This window comes from Dendropsophus ebraccatus, chromosome 5 (genome assembly GCF_027789765.1).
Source record: "Dendropsophus ebraccatus isolate aDenEbr1 chromosome 5, aDenEbr1.pat, whole genome shotgun sequence".
Lineage (NCBI taxonomy): Eukaryota > Metazoa > Chordata > Amphibia > Anura > Hylidae > Dendropsophus > Dendropsophus ebraccatus.
The window spans coordinates 69,861,406-69,880,164 of record NC_091458.1 but is presented as its reverse complement, the minus strand read 5'-3'; the positions used below and the strand labels follow the sequence as shown (position 1 = coordinate 69,880,164).

The window sequence follows — 18,759 nt, the reverse complement described above, 5'->3', positions numbered from 1 at the left end:
ACACCATCGGCCCATCAGGCGAGTGGGTGTTACAGCTGGTTTACGGCACGGAAAAGGTGAGAATCTGTGCGTATACCATTCTCCGTGGTGTATCGAGCATTGAAAAAAAAAAAAGGTGGAGTTGGTATCGAACTCAGAATTCTGGTATCATGATATCACTAATGTAAACTATATTTATATTTACACCAGCCAGACCACCACTGTTTTTAGAGCAGAGCGCTGGTCTGTAACCTAGACAATGAAATGTTAACAATGGGAGGGAAAGGGCCGTATATCAGGAGGAGGAGAAGTTTGCTAAACTAATGTGTTTGCAAAAATATGGAGTTGAGATGAGAATACCCCTTTAAATATTTACCCAGGCAGTCCTATGTGCTTTTCTAGCTCCGTTCCGTTGAAGTCAATGAAGTAGAGTTGTAATAGTACCTACAACCTAAGGCTTTTTTTTTTGTTTTGTTTTTTCTAACCCTGAATAACCCCTTTAATTTTCTATGTTGCTACTATACCCTCTCATCCATGTATCCAAAGAGACAGCTAGTGCCTTGTACATTGTACCTGGGAAGCTGATATTTAGATAAAGATCATGAATGGCAGATCTAATTTCATTTAGTGGGTGTTGAACGAAAAACTAGGCAAACATTGCCCTTCACTTTAGTTACAAGTTGTATCTTTTTCATGGAATTAATAAGCCCTCTAAATAATGCACTTGCACTTTATTTTATAGCTGCCAATGTATTATTTAAAGATGTTTATTTTTAGACAGACGGTTCCTGGTCATGGGTGGTGTATGTTTGCTATTGTAGCATAAGTGGATACGTGAAACCGCTAGTAAAGCAAAGTACAGAAGCCAAACAATATCTTTACTTTGTGTCTTTATAGAGATCAGGTAACTCTTTACATCTTCTTCTCATTTTTAGCTTTTTAAAGACCCACATTTTTAAAGGGGTTCCAGCTCCTTTCTTTATACGTAACCATGCCAAGTGGACCTCAGGGGTATAAAACTACCTTTTCTCTGTTGGCCAGTCTGCTTCACCCTAGCGGATTAAAAGCTTTTAAAGAAAATAATAAAGATAAATGCTTACCTGTCTACTTTCCTCATTGTCCTCCTGCCTGTTCCCCGTTGAGTGTCCAGAACCTGCAGAGATGTGTTTAGAAGTGTCAGCAGCCACTGCAGCCAACGGAGATCAGGCAGAAGAACAATCCTGTGTGCAGAGGTTGGTATACATCTTTATTATATTCTCTATACAGCAAGGGTTGTACTGATATTGCTAACGTCTCTCCAGTCCCACAAACATGGTTATTAAATCAGAAAATAATATAAGGGCAGACTAGATATACCTGCATCTTTCTGTAGCCCCTTCTGGCTTGATGGCTGGGATTTTTAAAACCTCCAGCGAGACTGTTTAACATAACTCCTATTGGTTTTAGAGGGAAACTATCAGCAAGTTAGTGCAAACAATCCTGCTGATATCCCCCTACAGCTGCTTCTGGCACTGGTTTTCTTTTTTTTTTCCTAATCCAAAGCAAATATGCAAAGAGGCTAGTTATGAGCCCAGGGCTTTCCTCGACCGCCCTGAGCCCCCTCCTTGGTCCGCCCACTGTCTTCGGTGACGCATACATATGCATATTCACATAGGCATAATCAGGCCGATCTCTAATGCGCAGGATAGCAGCCCGCCTCCATATAGGCATTCTTCCTGCACATGCCTGCAAAGACCACCCTGATTATGTAAATGAATATATGAAATGCAAATATGAATATGATTGTGCACCATCCAAGCTTGGGAATGGTGGGAAGAACCACACACACAGTCGGGGGGTAGACCGTATCAACTTGAACATGGTTTGTGAGCGCAAGCAGATTTTTAATATATTCTCAATATTATTGTTTTTTCCTTAAGGTTTTCTATGTATGAATTAACATAATTATAATTATACATAATTATACATAAAGCCAAACTGTGCTCCCTCCTATATTTGGTCTTGTCTTTGTTAAAAAAAAGAGGCCAAAAACGGGAAGTCCCAGTCCTTTGTATGCTCACTCAGGTAAAGACACGTTCATCATGCAGGTTGTATATCATCTGAGGGCAATTAATTTAGGCTGTTATTTATTTTTGCGAATTATATTATCAACTATGCATGGTTATCAGGAGACATCGTTTTTTTGTTATGCAACAATTCATTCAATATAATGTCACTGTGTGGTAACCCAGGTTTTGGTGCTGTGTGACAGGAGAGCTTACCATACAATGCGAGTGCTACCAGGATTCTCTGCTACTGAATGTAGATGCACAGCAGCTGTACACATGCGCTTAGGAATGATATCTCCCTTTTGTGCGAAGGGTGCAGAGGATGAAGGTAAGTCTCTTAGGGTCCTTTTCAGCTTTTGCTATCCAGGCATAATGGAAATTTTAGTTTTGCAACAGTTGGAGGTTCCCCATTCCTGATTTAATGGAATAAAGCAAAAAAACTTTTAGCTATTGGTGAGTGATAGTTTTTTTTTTTTTTTTTTCCCCTTCTCTACCCTGTGCATTTATCAAGGACTGTCCCTCTTACCCTCAGGTAGTAATGGTGGCATTCCTCAGGCCCAAACTAGTCATCGATGGTGCTTTGCTTAACCCTTTGAGGACCAGGCCCAAAATGACCCAGTGGACCGCGCAAATTTTGATCTTAGTGCTTTCGTTTTTCCCTCCTCCCCTTCTAAGAGCTCTAGCACTCTCAGTTTTCTATCTAAAAGCCATGTAAGTGCTTGTTTTTTACAGGAATAGTTGTACTGTGTAATGGCGTCATTCATTTTACCATAACATGTATGATGGAATTCCAAATATATTATTTATGAAGATATAAATAGGTGAAATCGTAAGAAAGAATGCAATATGGTAACGTTTGGGGGGTTCCTGTGTCTACGTAATGCACTATATGGTAACAGCGACATGATACCATTATTCTATAGGTCAGTCTGAACACAACCATATGCAGGTTACACAGATTCTCTAATGTTATATATATATTTTTTTATGAAATCCTTTTTTTTGGCAATTAAATATTAATAAAATGGGCCTATTGTGACGCTTATAACGGTTTTATTTTTTCACCTATGGGGCTGTATGGGTTGTCATTTTTTCCGCCATGATCTCTAGTTTTTATTAATACCATATTTGTGAAGATCGGACGTTTTGATCACTTTTTATTGATTTTTTTTAATATATAATGTAACATAAAATCGGTAATCTGCGCACTTTTTCCCCTCTTTTCGTGTACGCCGTTTACCGGTCGCAATGGCGCTTGTTATATTTTAATAGATCGGACAATTACGCACGCTACGGTATATTATATGTTTATCTATTTATTCATTTTTATATGTTTTATTTATATAATGGGAAAGGGGGGTGATTTAGACTTTTATTGGGGGAGGGGCTTTGGGGTAGTGTAATAGTGTTTTGAACTTTTTTTTTTTTTACACTTTTGAAGTCCCTTTGGGGGACTTCTACATACAGTACTTTGATTTATACACTGATGAATGCTATGCCATAGGCATAGCATTGATCAGTGTTATCGGCGCTCTGCTCATTGAGCCTGCCTGTGCCGGCTCAGTGTAGCTGAGCGCCGATCGGACCGCATGGAGGCAGGTGAGAGACCTCCAGCAGTCCGTTTCAACGATCGGGACCCCCGCAGTCACACTGCGGGGGTCCCGATCGGTAAGTGACAGGGGACTCCCCCTGTCACTTACACTTAAACGCTGCGGTCGCGCCGCGATCGCGGCGTTTAAGGGGTTAATGACACGCGGCAGCGCGATCGCTGCAGCGTGTCATTACCGGTGAGGTCCCGGCTGCTGATTGCAGCCGGCCCCCACCTGCTATGAAGCGCGCTCCGCTCCGGAGCGCGCTTCATAGCGGGAATAACACCCATGACGTAAGGTTACGTCATGGGTCGTCTGGGGACAGACTTCCATGACGTAACCCTACGTCCAGGGTCGTCTAGGGGTTAAAGCGTAACTGTCATGTTTTTTTTTTTTTATTGCAGAAATCAGTAGTATAAGCGATTTTAAGAAACTCTGTAATAGGTTTCATCAGCCAAAAAAGGCTCCTTCTGTACTCAAGAAGCAATCTCCCAGCCTCCCCCCCTGACTTCTTATCTGTGCATTATCAGGCAAACACGTCTTCATTACAGAGAAGCTAGTGAAGACGGGCTCTGCTCTCTCCATTGTAAGCCTATGAAGGGGGGAGGGGCTGAGGGAGATGAGGGAGCAGGAAGAGGTGACATGAAGGTCAGCTGTTTGTAGACTCTCTGGGCACCTAAAACGCTAAATTCAGGTGTCAGAAAGGTCAGTGCTTATCTATGAACTTACTGAGAGAAGATTGCAGGGTGTTGTGCTGTGCAGGACTGCTCCGTGCTCAGTCACTCCTAACAGCCCCTCCCCTCTCCATAGCCACATAATGGAGACAGAAATCCTGCTTCATTTGATGAGAGGGGGGAGGCTGGGAGATTGTTTTTTCAGTCCAGAAGGAAACTCTTTTAGTACATAAAACCTATTACAGAGTTTCTTAAAATCGCTTGAACTGTTGATATTTAATGTTTTCAGAAAAATGACCCTGAAATGACAGTTACGCTTTAAGTTGGCTGTAATCCCGCCTGTCTATGAGCGTCAGTGGGCCTATTGCATGTCACAGGGGGCGTCCCTGAGTGCCGATGCTCCGAGAGAGGTGGGATTGGAAACAGGGGGCTTCATTACACCGTAAGTATAGCTTCCTGGGTATATGAGTTAGCCTGTAAATGTCTATTGTGTGTGATGGTGAGAGAGAGGGTTCGTATCAAGACCAGATTACCGGTCTCCACTATTCTTTCTGCTGCAGTAACACTATGGCAGAGTCGCCCATTCATTTCTACAAGTGTTTACTGTAGGCCTTGTCCTTTAATAATTCAGTGTAAATAAGCGCAGTTCAAGTGGGTTATGTATGAATAGTGCATTTGTTATGTCAGCAATAAAGGACTTGCCACTGCCACTTCACACAATGGAGACTGCTTAGAAAGTACTTTGTTTAGTGAGTAAATTATGAAGGCTTAATGTGTAAATCAAAAAATGTTTGAGGGAAAAAAAAAGTATGCAGCATCTAGTAAAGATCTACTTATTGGTTTTCTCCTTTCATAATTTTTTTTCTCTTTTTGTCATTCTAAAAGCCACAACTTTTTTTTTCTTTTTAATTCTTTAATCTGTTCATTTTCAAAACCAGGGACGATATTAAAGAGACGCTGTCACCCCCTGACTGCCTGCGAGCTGGTGGCGCCTCTGGATGGATATCAATAAAAGCATTTAGAATATACCTTTTGATGTCCTTGTCTGTGTTTTTATTGTCATAAAAGGCTTTTATTTGGGCTATGAATATTGTCAAGGAGGTGGGGCCTGTTGTTTCCTTGGCCTCAGCACTGCTGCGCCTGAGTATGCTTTATGCCTCCCCCTTTGCATAATGAGGGTTGAGTATTGTGCATACAGCATAGTGAGGCGTAGCAGTGCTAGGGCCCAGGGAATGGTGGGCCGTGCGTTCTTGACGCTATTTATGGCCCAAATAAAGACACAGGTAACAAGTATTGATGCTTCTAAATGCTTTTATTGATTGCCTACCAAGAAGGTGACACCACTGGATAGATGTCAGGGGATGACAGTGTCACTTAAAGCACACGGTGCGTACCAAGCGAGACTTCCAAGGTATAAAGGAAAAGGAGGCACACATCAACACTGTGGGGAAACTTTAAGGAATAGTGCAGTGTTTAACTTTTGTTCACTAAATAACACACATTACAAAGTTATACAACTTTGTAATGTGTGTTTTTAAGTGAATAGCCCCCTTCCCCGTGTTCCCCCCCCACCCCGGAAGTGTTGGTGCATTATGCTTACGTGTTCGCTGTTGATCCCGGCCACCATCTTGTGTCAACGACGTCATCTTCGGGAGGCCGGCCAAACCACACAGCACAGTTATGCTCAGCCAATCGCGGCTGAGCAGCTGATGACGCAGCAGAGGGGGGGCCGGCATGAGGGATGGTTCGGCCGGCCTCTCGAAGATTATGTCGGCGACAGCGAACATGTAAGTATAATGCACCAACACTTTTGGGGTGGGGGGAACACGGGGAAGGGGGCAATTCACTTAAATAACACACATTACAAAGTTGTGTACCTTTTGTAATGTGTGTTATTTAGTGAATAAAAATGCCGCACTACCCCTTTTAAAGGGGTTGTGTCATGAACCAAAGTTGGTGAAACCAGATGTGTACCACATACAAATATGTAAAGGAGAACAAATGTCATGGATTAAATCCATGCCATGGATTTTATCACTGTTTTTTATTCTAAATTGTGCACACATTTTCCCCACAAACCTCCTCGCTTGCTGGCTCAGTGTAGACTAAAGGCCCTATTACACAGAGCGATAATCTGCCTAGTTAGGCTGATTATCGCTCCATGTAATAAAGACAACAATTATCCAGCTGCTTGTTGCACTTCAACATGCTCAAAAATCATCAGCTGCAAACTGCTATGTGTAGTAATAATGCATGGCTGATGACTGTGTAAAAAATAATGAACATTATAAATTCCATGCTCTCCGATGTTCTTCTAGCTTCTCTCAGCTGCCTGCAGCTGTTACTGGAACTTCAGAGCCGGTCTCTGAAGTGACAGGCCGCTAAGCCAATCACTGGCCGAGACGGGATAGTGCCACAGTCAATGGTAGTCTGAGCGGCCTGTCACCTTAGACACTGGGTCTGATGTTTCAGTGACGGCTGCAGGGCTGGCAGAAGCTTGGAGAACAATGGGGAAGCGTGGTCTGGTATGTATACAGTTTATTATTTTAAACTTAAAGGCAAGGGCTGCATGATCTAGCAGATCGCCGCTTGCTTATCTGGCATATTGGGCTAGGCTTCGGGCCATGTAATAGGGCTTTACATCAGTGCTTACTGAAGATTGCAAGTTGGACTGATCATGCCTGGTCTACCTTAGTGGGTCATTACCAAGGGCAGCAGGTTATCAACACAATGCAGGCACATGGGAATTTCTCAAGCAGTAGAGTTTCGGAAAGGCTTGTACTTTAAATATATTTAAAATTTTACATAATTCATCAGTTTAGGGCTAGTTTTCTCAATGACACAACCCCTATAAATATTTCATCCATAGCAATTGATCAAAAATTCTGTTTTCCTTGTTCTGCTTTCATCTGGGCACACCTGTGCTATTTTGTTCCTTTCTTGACATACACAGGCCTATAGAAGTGCTTAAGAGGGAATCTGTCAGCTGTAGTTCACATTCGAAACTGCTGACACTGCTAGATTTTAGTGCAAAGAGACACATGGTACCTTTCACATATCCAGCTGTGCTTCCAGAATGTAGAAAAATGTTATTCCCTGGCACAACGTGTCAAAGAGGCTAAGCTGGAAGCTGAGTTTAAAGCACAGTTGGGTATGGGAGGTGTGAAAGGCGGGGTTCCAGCTTGCGGCACTTCAGGGGCTCAGGAATGCCTCTATGACTCCTTTTAATATAGAACAAAATCATTTAAAGGGGTTATCCAGCGCTACAAAAACATGGCCACTTTATTCCAGAGACTGCCCCATTCTTGGGCCAGGTTTTGCTGCTCAGTTCCATTGAAGTGAATGAAGCTTAATTGCAAACGGCACCTGAACTGTAGACATGAGTGGTGTTGGCTCTGAAAGAAAGTGGTTTTTGTAGCACTGGATAACCCCTTTAAATGATTTTGTTCTATATTAAAAGGAGTCATAGAGGCATTCCTGAGCCCCTGAAGTGCAGCAAGTGTCTCCTTGTCCTAACAGCATGTGAATTGCAGCTTCCCTTTTAAGAAGTTTATAAAGCACATTTGATCCACAAGAAATATGAATTGACAGCTGACAGCTGAGAAGAGGCTTCATTAAAATGAGATCCCACAGCACTTTGTACTAGTGAGATCTCTGGAGCGGTGTGCGAGGAACTACTTTCTATGCTGATCAATGGAGGGATATAGAAGAATTAGGAAGTTACTAAGGGCCAGATTGCAATGCTTCCTGTGAAATACTGCTGCTTCATGGTCCTATGATCACACTGGGGCCACCCACATAGTGGACAGAGACCATAATATAAGGGTGAACATAACAGGAGAGCAGATATTTTCCCATGGATAGTGGTGTGTGTTATTTCAGATCTTTTTTTGTTTCTTCCCATTTTGTGGCATAACTCCTTTAGTGAATGAATGGGCATATATGTATATGATCCATAGTGGATTACATTTTAAGAGAGATGTTAAAACATAGAAGTGGTCATAAACTATTCATATGTGTCTAGAAATTACCCATATAAACTGTTCTCCTAACTTGGATAGTAAACCAGCTAGTACTTACAACTATGTCAAGGTCTGTAATAGAATTCATTAGTGGATTTGGCTTCTGTATAAAGATATTTTGCTGGACCACCCATAGTCTAGGCTGCACCGCACAGATCATAGAGCTGAGCAGGTCAAGTGGCCTTTCTTAGATGCTCCTCATCCTTCTTACAGAAGCCACACTGCAAAGCTGCTAGTACTGTATTTCGGAGGAATGGGCACAGGGCTTATCATTCAGATTTCAATGGTATTTTTGCATCTTTCTTGCTGGCCCCTCCCCAGGACAAGGGAGTTGAATAACTTGTTAGGTGATGAATTTTTAGTTCCTTTAGAGCAGGCATGTCCAAAGTCCGTCCGGAGGGCCATTTGCGGCCCGCGTTCCGAACTTTTACGGCCCCCCAGGTATCCAGCTTGCTATTATCTGCCTGTGTTATAAAGCATATAGCATGTAGCATGTAAAATGGTCGGCCCTTGCACATGTTCACTTCATCAAATTTGGCACTCTTCGAAAAAAGTTTGGACATGCTTGCTTTAGAGCATTTGGGTATGTATTGGGAAAAAAAAAAAACCAAAACATAAATTGAAAACCACTGTATATTTAAAGGGGTTGCAAAGGGGTGGCAAGGTTGAGGTTGCTAACCAACACTAGAGAGGGTATCGGTATTTTCACGGTATATCGCCCAGCCTTAGTCTAAGCTACAGTATAAATCAAGCCCTGGGGTGAGATCTGTTTCGTACAGTTAGCAGTCTCTGTGTGTCTCTGCCTGGGCTCTCAAAACTGACTCCTTCACTTATCTATCTCCTTGCCCCTGCCTGTAAACTTGTATGGGCCACATATGACAACTGTACCCTTTAAGCTGCGCAGTGCCCTGCTCACTGCCAACAGTCACTAGCTTGGGCCGGGATCTCTGAGCAGCGGGTGGCAAAGCTCACAGTATGTGTCCTCCTCCAGACACAGATAAAGTAAGTTAGAATGGCAGAGCGGGTGCTGCTAGTAACTGCCCCACCATTTATTCTCATAGACTGCAGGAACCTCTGCCTGCAGCCTATGAGAAACAGAAACGTGATCACCCAGTATTGGCTGGCAGGATTCTATGATGATATTGCACCTGCAGCCAGATCAGAGGGCTGCTTGGAAGCCTTCAAGTACTTATTAGCTGTTGTATGCCCTGCAGGTAATGGTGTATTCTTTCCAGTTTGACACAGTTCTCTCTGCTGCCACCTCTGTCCAGAGGTTTTCTATGGGGATTTACTACTGTTCTGGACAATTCCTGCCACTGACAGAAGAGGCAGCAGAGAGCACTGTGTCACATTGGAGAGAATACACCATTTCCTGCAGGACACACAGCAGCTGATAAGTACTGGAAGGCTTGAGATTTTTAAATAGAAGTAATGTACAAATCTGTATAACTGTCTGGCACCAGCTGATTTAAAAAAATTTTTTTTATATGATTGTAAATGTGACCATTTAATACATTATTTAAATTGTTTTATTGTATATCCCTTTTAGGGCTTAAAAGGGGTATTCCAGTGTGCCATTTTTTTTTATGTTGGGGTACTTTAAAAATTACCAAGAAAAACCTATTCACAGGTTGTCACTGCTGTGGCAAATTATGGGCTGAGTGACATTTCCTGCAGCAATTATATCAAAGGATTGGTGGCGGCAGCGTCTGGGAGCTTTCAGAGTGCAGGGGATAGGGGCAGGTAAGTATGCATTTTTTTTTTTTTTTATCTAGAAAAAGTATCATTGAGACAGCACCTCAAAAAAAGGGTGCGGAGATTATTCATACCAATGCAATGTTTCGGCAAATTTACAGCCTTTCTCAAGCAGTGACAAAAGGACAGTGAACCAGCTCAGTATATGTGATCAAACAAAAGTGCAATCAATTACATAATTATTAACTAATTCAATAAACTATAGTGAATAAAAGTAATGCTGCGTTTACATGGAACGATTATTGTGCGAATTTGCACGATAATCGAATTTCAATGATAATTGTACGTGTAAACGCAGTGAACTATCGAGAACTAACGAGAAATCGTTAATTTTGATCTTTCAACAACTTCTCAAATCGTCGATGATCGTTTGCAAAAAATTTGCAGATCGTTCCGTGTGAACAGTCATTCGCTGATTTAACCAATGTGTGAGATAGGCTTTAAGGGGTAGTGCGGCGCTCAGAATTTATTCACAGAATAACACACATTACAAAGTTATACAACTTTGTAATGAATGTTATGTCTGTGAATCGCCCTGTTCCCCGTGTCCCACCACCCCCGCCCGTGTACCCGGAAGTGTTGGTGCATTATACATACCTGATCCGTGCCGAGGGCCGTCCTCCATCTTGTGCCAAACGTCATCTTCGGACAGACGGCCGAGTCACTGCCGCCCGTCCCCCCTCCGCCGCGTCACAACTGTGCTCAGCCGCGATTGGCTGAGCACAGTTATGCTCAGCCAATCGCGGCTGAGCATTGGATGACGCTGCAGAGGGCGGCCGGCATTCGGAACAGTCGGAGCGGTTCGCCGTCCGCCCGAAGAAGACGTCGCTGAATGAAGATAGAAGACTGGTGTCGGCACGCGACAGGTGAGTATAGCGCACCACACTTCCGGGTACACGGGTGGGGCTGGTGGGACACGGGGAAGGGGGCCATTCACAGACATAACATACATTACAAAGTTGTATAACTTTGTAATGTGTGTTAGTCTGTGAATAATTTTTTACCGCCGCACTACCCCTTTAAGCACTCGCAAAACGAATTTTCCGTACGATATAGCGTACCGTCTAGCATATAACTAGTAGCATATAACTGTAGTGTTAGGACCATAAAAGGATACGCTGTATGGCCTCATCATGTGATCACTTCCCTTCTCGCGTCACTATCAAGTGATCATCAGTAGGCCCCAGCATGCGCATTGTGGACGTCCGGACAGTGGAGGGCGTCTGCGTCCCACCCCGCACACATAGCGCTATTTTGGTTAACGGAAAGTCACCCAGAGATGTAACAGGTTAATGTTGCAAACACAAAGTTAACAAAGGTGGAAAATATGGGAGAATAACCATAAACTAGGGTATAAATCACAGCCTTGGGATTTAAAATAAAAATAAAGAAGTGTAAAGTACTCCATTGAAATACAACTCCATTTGTAGGGAGAATAGATCTCAGGGGTGTATTTGCATGGCCATATCAAACGGGAGGTGTGAGGACACTGTAGGCGAGTTCCACAACTCGAACAGTGACAGCAAAAGGTGGCAAAAAGCATCAATGTTGTCCTGTAATGAGGAACAACCCATGGACTAGCCGTATCTACAAAGAGCCCAAGTTAGTAAAGTGTCTCAGCCCATCCAGCCCCACCTGCTGACCCATTCAGACACTAGCCCACTCCTACAGACCTTTCTGTAGTAGTGGGCTAGTAGGAGTGGGCTAGTGTCTGAATGGGTCAGCAGGTGGGGCTGGATGGGCTGAGCCACTTTACTAACCTGGGCTTCTTGTTAACTGTGATTTTGTCACTGCTTGAGAAAGGCTGTAAATTTGCCGTAACGTTGCATTGGTGTGAATAAACTCTTTTTTTTTTTTTTTTGAGGTGCTGTCTCTGATATTTTTTCTGGATTTCATACCTACCTGGGTCTGGTGAGGTGCACCTGCTGCATTTGAATGCACTTATATACTTACTCACCAATAAAACCTGTGCTTCTGGACATTTGCCTATATTAATTATTTTATAGCACATTGACTCCTCTATAGAACACTTTGTATGGCTAGAATTCCCCTTTTAATCTTCATTTATTGATCTGAGACACCATGGTATGCATATGTGTTGGAGAAGCTAAGAAAGTAAACTTAATTAAAAAAAAAAAAAAAACAAACAGGGGTTCCGGAGAACATTGTCAAAATATAGGGTCTGCAGATTGCATGTGAAATTCTCCGACTACAGGTGATGATTTCCGTACATTAGAACCTGTGTAACAAGGCTTTCATTATGAACATTTCTAGGACTGGTTGAATGTTTTTGCTAGAATGGTAGCTAAAACCAGGGCTGTGGAGTCGGTAAGCTGCAGCTCCGACTCCAACTCCGACTCCTGCTCCTTCATAAATGACCAGTCATATACCAGGGGAGTTATTTATCACACTGGCTCAGCAGCTTCTCCCTAATGTCCTACATGATCCTGAGGCAATTTCTGAGGGAATAAGGAAAGATATAAAGCAGCTTCTCCTGTGGGTGCAGTGGATGCAGCCAGTCTCCACAACTAGACTAGATGGAGCAGGCTGCTGCAGCCATAGCATACACACACACAGCTGCAGCCATAGCACACACACACACAGCCTGCTGCAGCCATAGCGCACACACACACAGCCTGCTGCAGCCATAGCATACACACACACAGCTGCAGCCATAGCATACACACACACACACAGCCTGCTGCAGCCATAGCATACACACACAGCCTGCTGCAGCCATAGCATACACACACAGCCTGCTGCAGCCATAGCACACACACACAGCTGCAGCCATAGCATACACACACAGCCTTCTGCAGCCATAGCACACACACACACACACACACACACACAGCCTGCTGCAGCCATAGCATACACACACACAGCCTGCTGCAGCCATAGCACACATACACATACATACACACACACACACACACACAGCTGCAGCCATAGCACACATACACATATACACACACACACAGATGCAGCCATAGCATACACACACAGCGGCAACCATAGAACACTTAAGAAAAACACCACATTGAGGACAGAGGTTACTGCTACACTACTTATGTCTTCTCCTCCTCTATATTACACACGATATCTCCATATTACACTGCTGCTCATATACAGTCATCCAGCATCCAGGAAGAGAACAGCACAGATCTCCCCCCACACAATGGACTCTTCCAGCTCAGAAACAAACTGCCAAATAGTGACCGACAACTTTTCTCCGACCACCCTTATCTAATAGGGCCAGTGACCTATTAGAATGTTGCTTATAATATATATTGATGAGCAAAACATATAAAATTCATATCAAAACTCAATTTTAAATTGTTCTAAGATTTTTTTTTTAAGCTGGAGTCGGAGTTGGTACATTTTTTCTGACTCCAGCCTAAACTAGCTCCAACTCCATGACTCCAACTCCACAGCCCTGGCTAAAACTGATATTCATATCCCCTGTTACTAGAGAAAAACCTCTACCCTGGATTAAAGATTAATATCCTACATGCAGAACAGTTATGAGGTGTGCATGATGTTGAGAACTCTGCTCTGCATGTCCATGTATTACACCCGGACAGTCTATTTAGTTCATTGGGAACTGTGTTCATGGTTTATTTCCGTAGCTGTGTCACTTCAGAGAAATTGAACACTGGCGGGTGTGTTTCCACACAGATTCCAGCTGATCTCTAGCAGCAAGACCCCTGTGACCAGATTATTGTCAGGAGATCATTCTAACAAAAAGCAATTGTCTGAAGCGGATAGCCCCTTGAAAGTTTAAATAAATTGCTTTCAATGTTTGCTTATCCTTTTTTTGGATATGGAAACATTATTTTTTCAAAAATGTTAATTTTCCTGTTAGTACAGTATTTTTAATGTATTATTATGGGGGTAGCCTTTGAGCAGTTGGCTTAAGCTGTCTTTTTTAACAGAATATAGTCATATGTAATTCTATAAAGAGAAAAACAGACATGGCTGCTAATGTACATGCTATACACTGATCCACTGCTTCTCAGCACAATCAAAACGAATGTAATTTGATTAAAGTGTACAAACACGTCACTTCACAATGTGTGTGTGTGTGTATAATATATATCTTTTTTTTGTTTGTTTGTACAGGCACTTTTTTTTCTGCAGTTTCGCACTCTGTATACTCACCTGTTTGGCAGAGAGATTGCAATTTTCAAGCTGTTATATTTACTGTGTCATAACATGCAGCTATTAAAATATTTTGGCTATAACTGGGAGAATGAACCTATACAGTGTAATATGCTGCCCTTACATAGAGCACCATAATCAGCTGACCAGTCTGCCTACATGTCAACTTGTGGCCGCACAGCACGACTTTGCAGTGTTAGGATGCTGACTGACATGTTGCAATAGCTTGTGTGTCACAAAAGGACCGTGTTTATTATAGTTAGTGGCAGTACAGCAACTTATGCCTATGAAATATATTACTCCTAATTGTTACATTCAAAATAGTCTATATTCTGTCTGCTTTCTAACTTTATAATTTTTTCTTTCTCCTTTACATGTTAAAGGTGTTATCAGATGAAGGGAATGTTTTTATATACTGTTGCAAGTATATAGAAGACACTAAAGAAACTATGCTTACATGCTTATCTCTTCGCACTCCCTGGTTTCTGGGCCCCCCGCTGAATGATCCCACCCCTACTTCCCGGTAGGACTTGTTTCAGCAGTGACAGCCCTCTCAGCCAGTGAGTGAATGCAGGATTATTCAGCGGGGGACCTGGAGACTCGTAGGAGTACATTGGGGGAGCACAGAGAGGTAAGCATAGCTTCTTTATTGTTTTTATATACTTGCAATAATATATAAAAACCCTCACCTGATAACCCCTTTAAAGGGAATTCCAGAGAATTTTTTCTACATTACGCGTGCCAAGGATGAATGAGACCTGTACTCACCTGCTTCCAATAGCTTCTGCAGCTGTTCCCTACTGTCAGTGCTGCCTGTTCTCTGTCCCGACACTTAGGAATTGTCCACTCAGATACAATGGTTGCAGCGGTGATTTTGCCTCAGTCAGCGAAAAGGCATTTTTTTGCATGGCAGGACATAGAGCAGGAAACTGTTACAGCGGGGAATAGCAATGGCAGGGGATTGGTGCCAGGTGAGTACAGGTTTTCTTCCCCTCACCATGAGAAATTTTAGTTGTAGAAATATTTCTCCGGAACTCCACTTTTAATAAATAAAGTATCTTTATAGTGTCAAGATTTTACTGATTTGTGTTTACAGTTTCAGTGCAGATCCATCTGTTTCCATGGTTACAAGAACACACCCGCCCTGTGCAATGTGAGCCTGCAGTCATACTCTTTTATCTGTCCCTTACATCTTACTAACATAAATTTGCTTTGGTTTCTTGCACACTTCACTCCCCCCTCCTCTGCCGACCCCTTATGTCCACCTTATGAATGATGGCTAATGGCCAGTGATCTGACCCATCTTAGTGATGACTGTAGGAGCAGTATAATGGTTCAGTATTTTCCATCATGTACACTTCACGTCACCTCTTTGTACTCATGCACTGTTGGCAGATAACCTGTCACATGTAAGTGCAGTGGATATTAGACAGGAGTCACGGTGGGGCTATGCCTTTAATCATGGCTCTGCAGATTGCCCATTCTGGTGAGCCCTTTATGTTTGCATGCAATGAAGCAGAGCTGGAGAGGTTTGGGTCTGCAGATGGAGGTGAAGATAAGGCCTGGAAAAGAGTTGTTATCTCGCTCATTTGCGGCTTGTTACAATTATGGAGGAAATGACAGGCTGCCTTTCCCTCACTTACTGTGCAATTTTCCATATTTCAGGATGGATCACATCTAATTACAAACACTGTCTGTCTGAACTGGAAATGGTGTAAAAGCTCATTTAAGAAGAAGAGACGCATTAATGGACATTAGGAAACTGTACGAAAATTCAATTTGTAAATCACATTTGCTGCACAGATCAAATATACACAAACCAGATCTAAATGTTAGATAATGGTAAATTGGATTTAGCTACTTCTACAATAGCTGTCTTCTGGATGGGGCACCAGATCTGGGTGCAAGAGCAGAAACTTGGTGTCCCCCATACATCTCTGTCCAGATGAGAACGCGTAGTATTGGCTTCCCTGCTCGCTCTGAGAAGCTTGTGCCTTCCCATCTTGGTCCTTTGCCAGTAAACTTCAGCATGCAGGAGTCTCCTTTCTTTTCCTCCTCCATAAAGCACTTGGGCACTGACAAGACTTCTCAGAGCTCCGACCTTGGGGCATGTGTAAATGTGGGATCAAGCCATACTCTTCTGGAATTCTTCCTCCCAGACAGTAAATGTTTGTCTTGAGGTACGTATGGTGGCTTTCTCTTGCCCGCTGACTGTACACTTCTGCTAGATCCTAAGTTCTCGCTGCCGTTTATCTTCCAAGTGACATTGTGGATATGTAGTTGGGGAATATTTGTTTTTTTCTGTTTGCTTCGTGGTGATACTCTCAAATGGTAACTAGATGTCTGCTTAGATCTAAAGCAAGTTCTTTCTCCCTGAACTTCTGTGAAGTATTAAGGAAATTGTATGTAAGGCAAGTTATCTGCTTCTGCTTTTCTACAGAATCCCAGAGAAAAAAATACTGTAGCTTGTACACCTATCGCATCATTTAAGTGTCATGTAATGTGCTTGATAGGCAACAGACATTGCAAATCCCTTTTTTTTTTTTTTTTTTTTCATTTTACCCCACCCCCTTCATTTTCCCGGTTAGGATGGTTTTAGTTTATTTAAAAAAAAAAATCTCAGCTCTAGATCCCCAGTCTAACTGTGGCTCAGCTGTGCTGAAGCGTTGACTGTTTTACTGATACTGAAATCTTATCTAACATTATACTTAGTTAGTTTATTGGATCACATAATGCTGCCATTGCCAGTGCCTAAATCAATACTGTAATGTTATTAGTGTCATGGATTTGCTGTGGTATCGCTTCAGGACAGATTGCACGGAGTTACATACTGCCACCATACTGCCATTGTCAGGGGGGTTTGTTTGTTTGTATAAATGATGTGCACCAAAGACCTGTATTATTAATTATTCCCTATGCTATGATTTCCCTTCTAGCTGCTTGTAATCATCCTCTTGATGCCATTTATATATAGTGTTTTTTTTAGCCATTAAGTTTCGCTTATTGTGTTTTTTTTTTTGTTTTTTTTATTAGATTGGTTCATGTATGGGAATACTTGTTGGGCATTATTTATTATTTGGAATCTACTTCTGTACTCAGTCCCGTCATTCCAAGTTTCATTTATTAACCTGTGTGGGTGAGCGATGAGGGTTGGATAAAAGCCCTGTTCACACTATGTTTTTTGTTAGCCTTTATTATGCACAGTTGGGAAAGCTCCCTATGTACACAGTAAACTCAGGCTGTTGTATACCTTACAGTGGCATCCGTCGCTAGAAGAAACTAGAGTAGTGTTTGTCATGTATGTAGTAAACTTTTGTATAACTTTTCATAACATACACTGTAATGCAAATTGCAATATGAACTGTGAAAATGCCGTATGTGGGGAAACTTGTGAAATATTTTTTTATATACATATAATGGTGCATCATATGGGAAATATGTTTATATGTGATGAGTAGATTTTATCATCTCTCTCACACATATACTGTGACAGCTGCTGCTGTTATAACCATTTTTTTAGTTTTATACTTTATATTATATTTATTTTTTACTTTTTCAACCTTTAATTTTATGTGGGAATAGGAGATGTACCAGGGCACACTACACCATAATGAGTCTTCATCTCTTCCTTTGTTTTACATATATATTTCCCAAACATATATACACGTTGAATGGGTGCCACTCTTAGGCATCTATTTAACACATGCTTTATTGAGGCTATTTATGGCATTGTTTAATATATCTGATATGGAAAACTACTGAAAGCTCCGGACGTATACATTTCATGGAAGCCATACAGCAGCATCCATTGTCCATAGGCTACCATGTTTAAAAGTACCTTTTTATGGGCGGGAAAGGTATGGAATAGCATAATTAATATGTTTTATTGCATACACTCAAAAACATGATGTGAACAGGTCCTAATGACACCCTTCTAGTTCGTAACAGTCGATTCTCTACTGTTTTTACCTTTTGATTTGTGTGAGTAAAGTTTATAGAAGGTAACTGTTCAATACACGTAGATGTGTATGGGTTTTAAATGTGGATTATGTCAGCCATTTTTTGGTTGTGGTTTTTTGCAGAATTTTTGTTCAGATTTCACCCTATTTAGTGCACCAACAAAGTCTGCCTACTACGCTAGTAGTTACTGAACTCTATTACATAAATTCATTTTATTCCCCACCTCACAGTTTTAGTCTTTTTGTTTTAGACCTGTTTTATTTCTTCCTTTAAAGGTGTACATCCAGCGAAAATAAAAATCTTTTAAATCAACTGGTATCAGAAAGTGCCAGAGATTTGTAATTTACCATTATTAAAAAATCTCAAGTCTTCCAGTACTTATCAGCCGCTGTATGTCTTAGACATTTTTCACTGGAGTTGCCCTTTAAGCTTGAAAGGAGAAAAAATTTTTTTTAAATGTTTATAGGGAACAGTATAGTGACATTGATGGCTATTAATCTTGCTTTCAATAATCATTTAGGGTATATTCACACGGGCGGGCTCGCAGCGAGATTCTCGCTGCGAGCCCGGC

General features: G+C 41.9%; 1 protein-coding gene across 7 annotated transcripts in view; it reads left to right on the top strand.

Annotated features, from left to right (window-relative positions):
- DGKH (diacylglycerol kinase eta) overlaps nucleotides 1-18,759 on the top strand; it is a 206,233-nt gene that overhangs the window by 42,110 nt on the left and 145,364 nt on the right. Inside the window, exon 1 of one of the 7 annotated variants that reach the window (XM_069970560.1) lies at nucleotides 16,295-16,408. The exons of the other annotated variants lie outside the window; for them this stretch is intronic. Within the exon in view, the coding sequence (XP_069826661.1) occupies nucleotides 16,346-16,408 (63 nt within the window). The 5' untranslated portion in view covers nucleotides 16,295-16,345. Of the gene's footprint in view, nucleotides 1-16,294; nucleotides 16,409-18,759 lie in introns of those variants that run through there. 7 annotated transcript variants of the gene reach the window in all.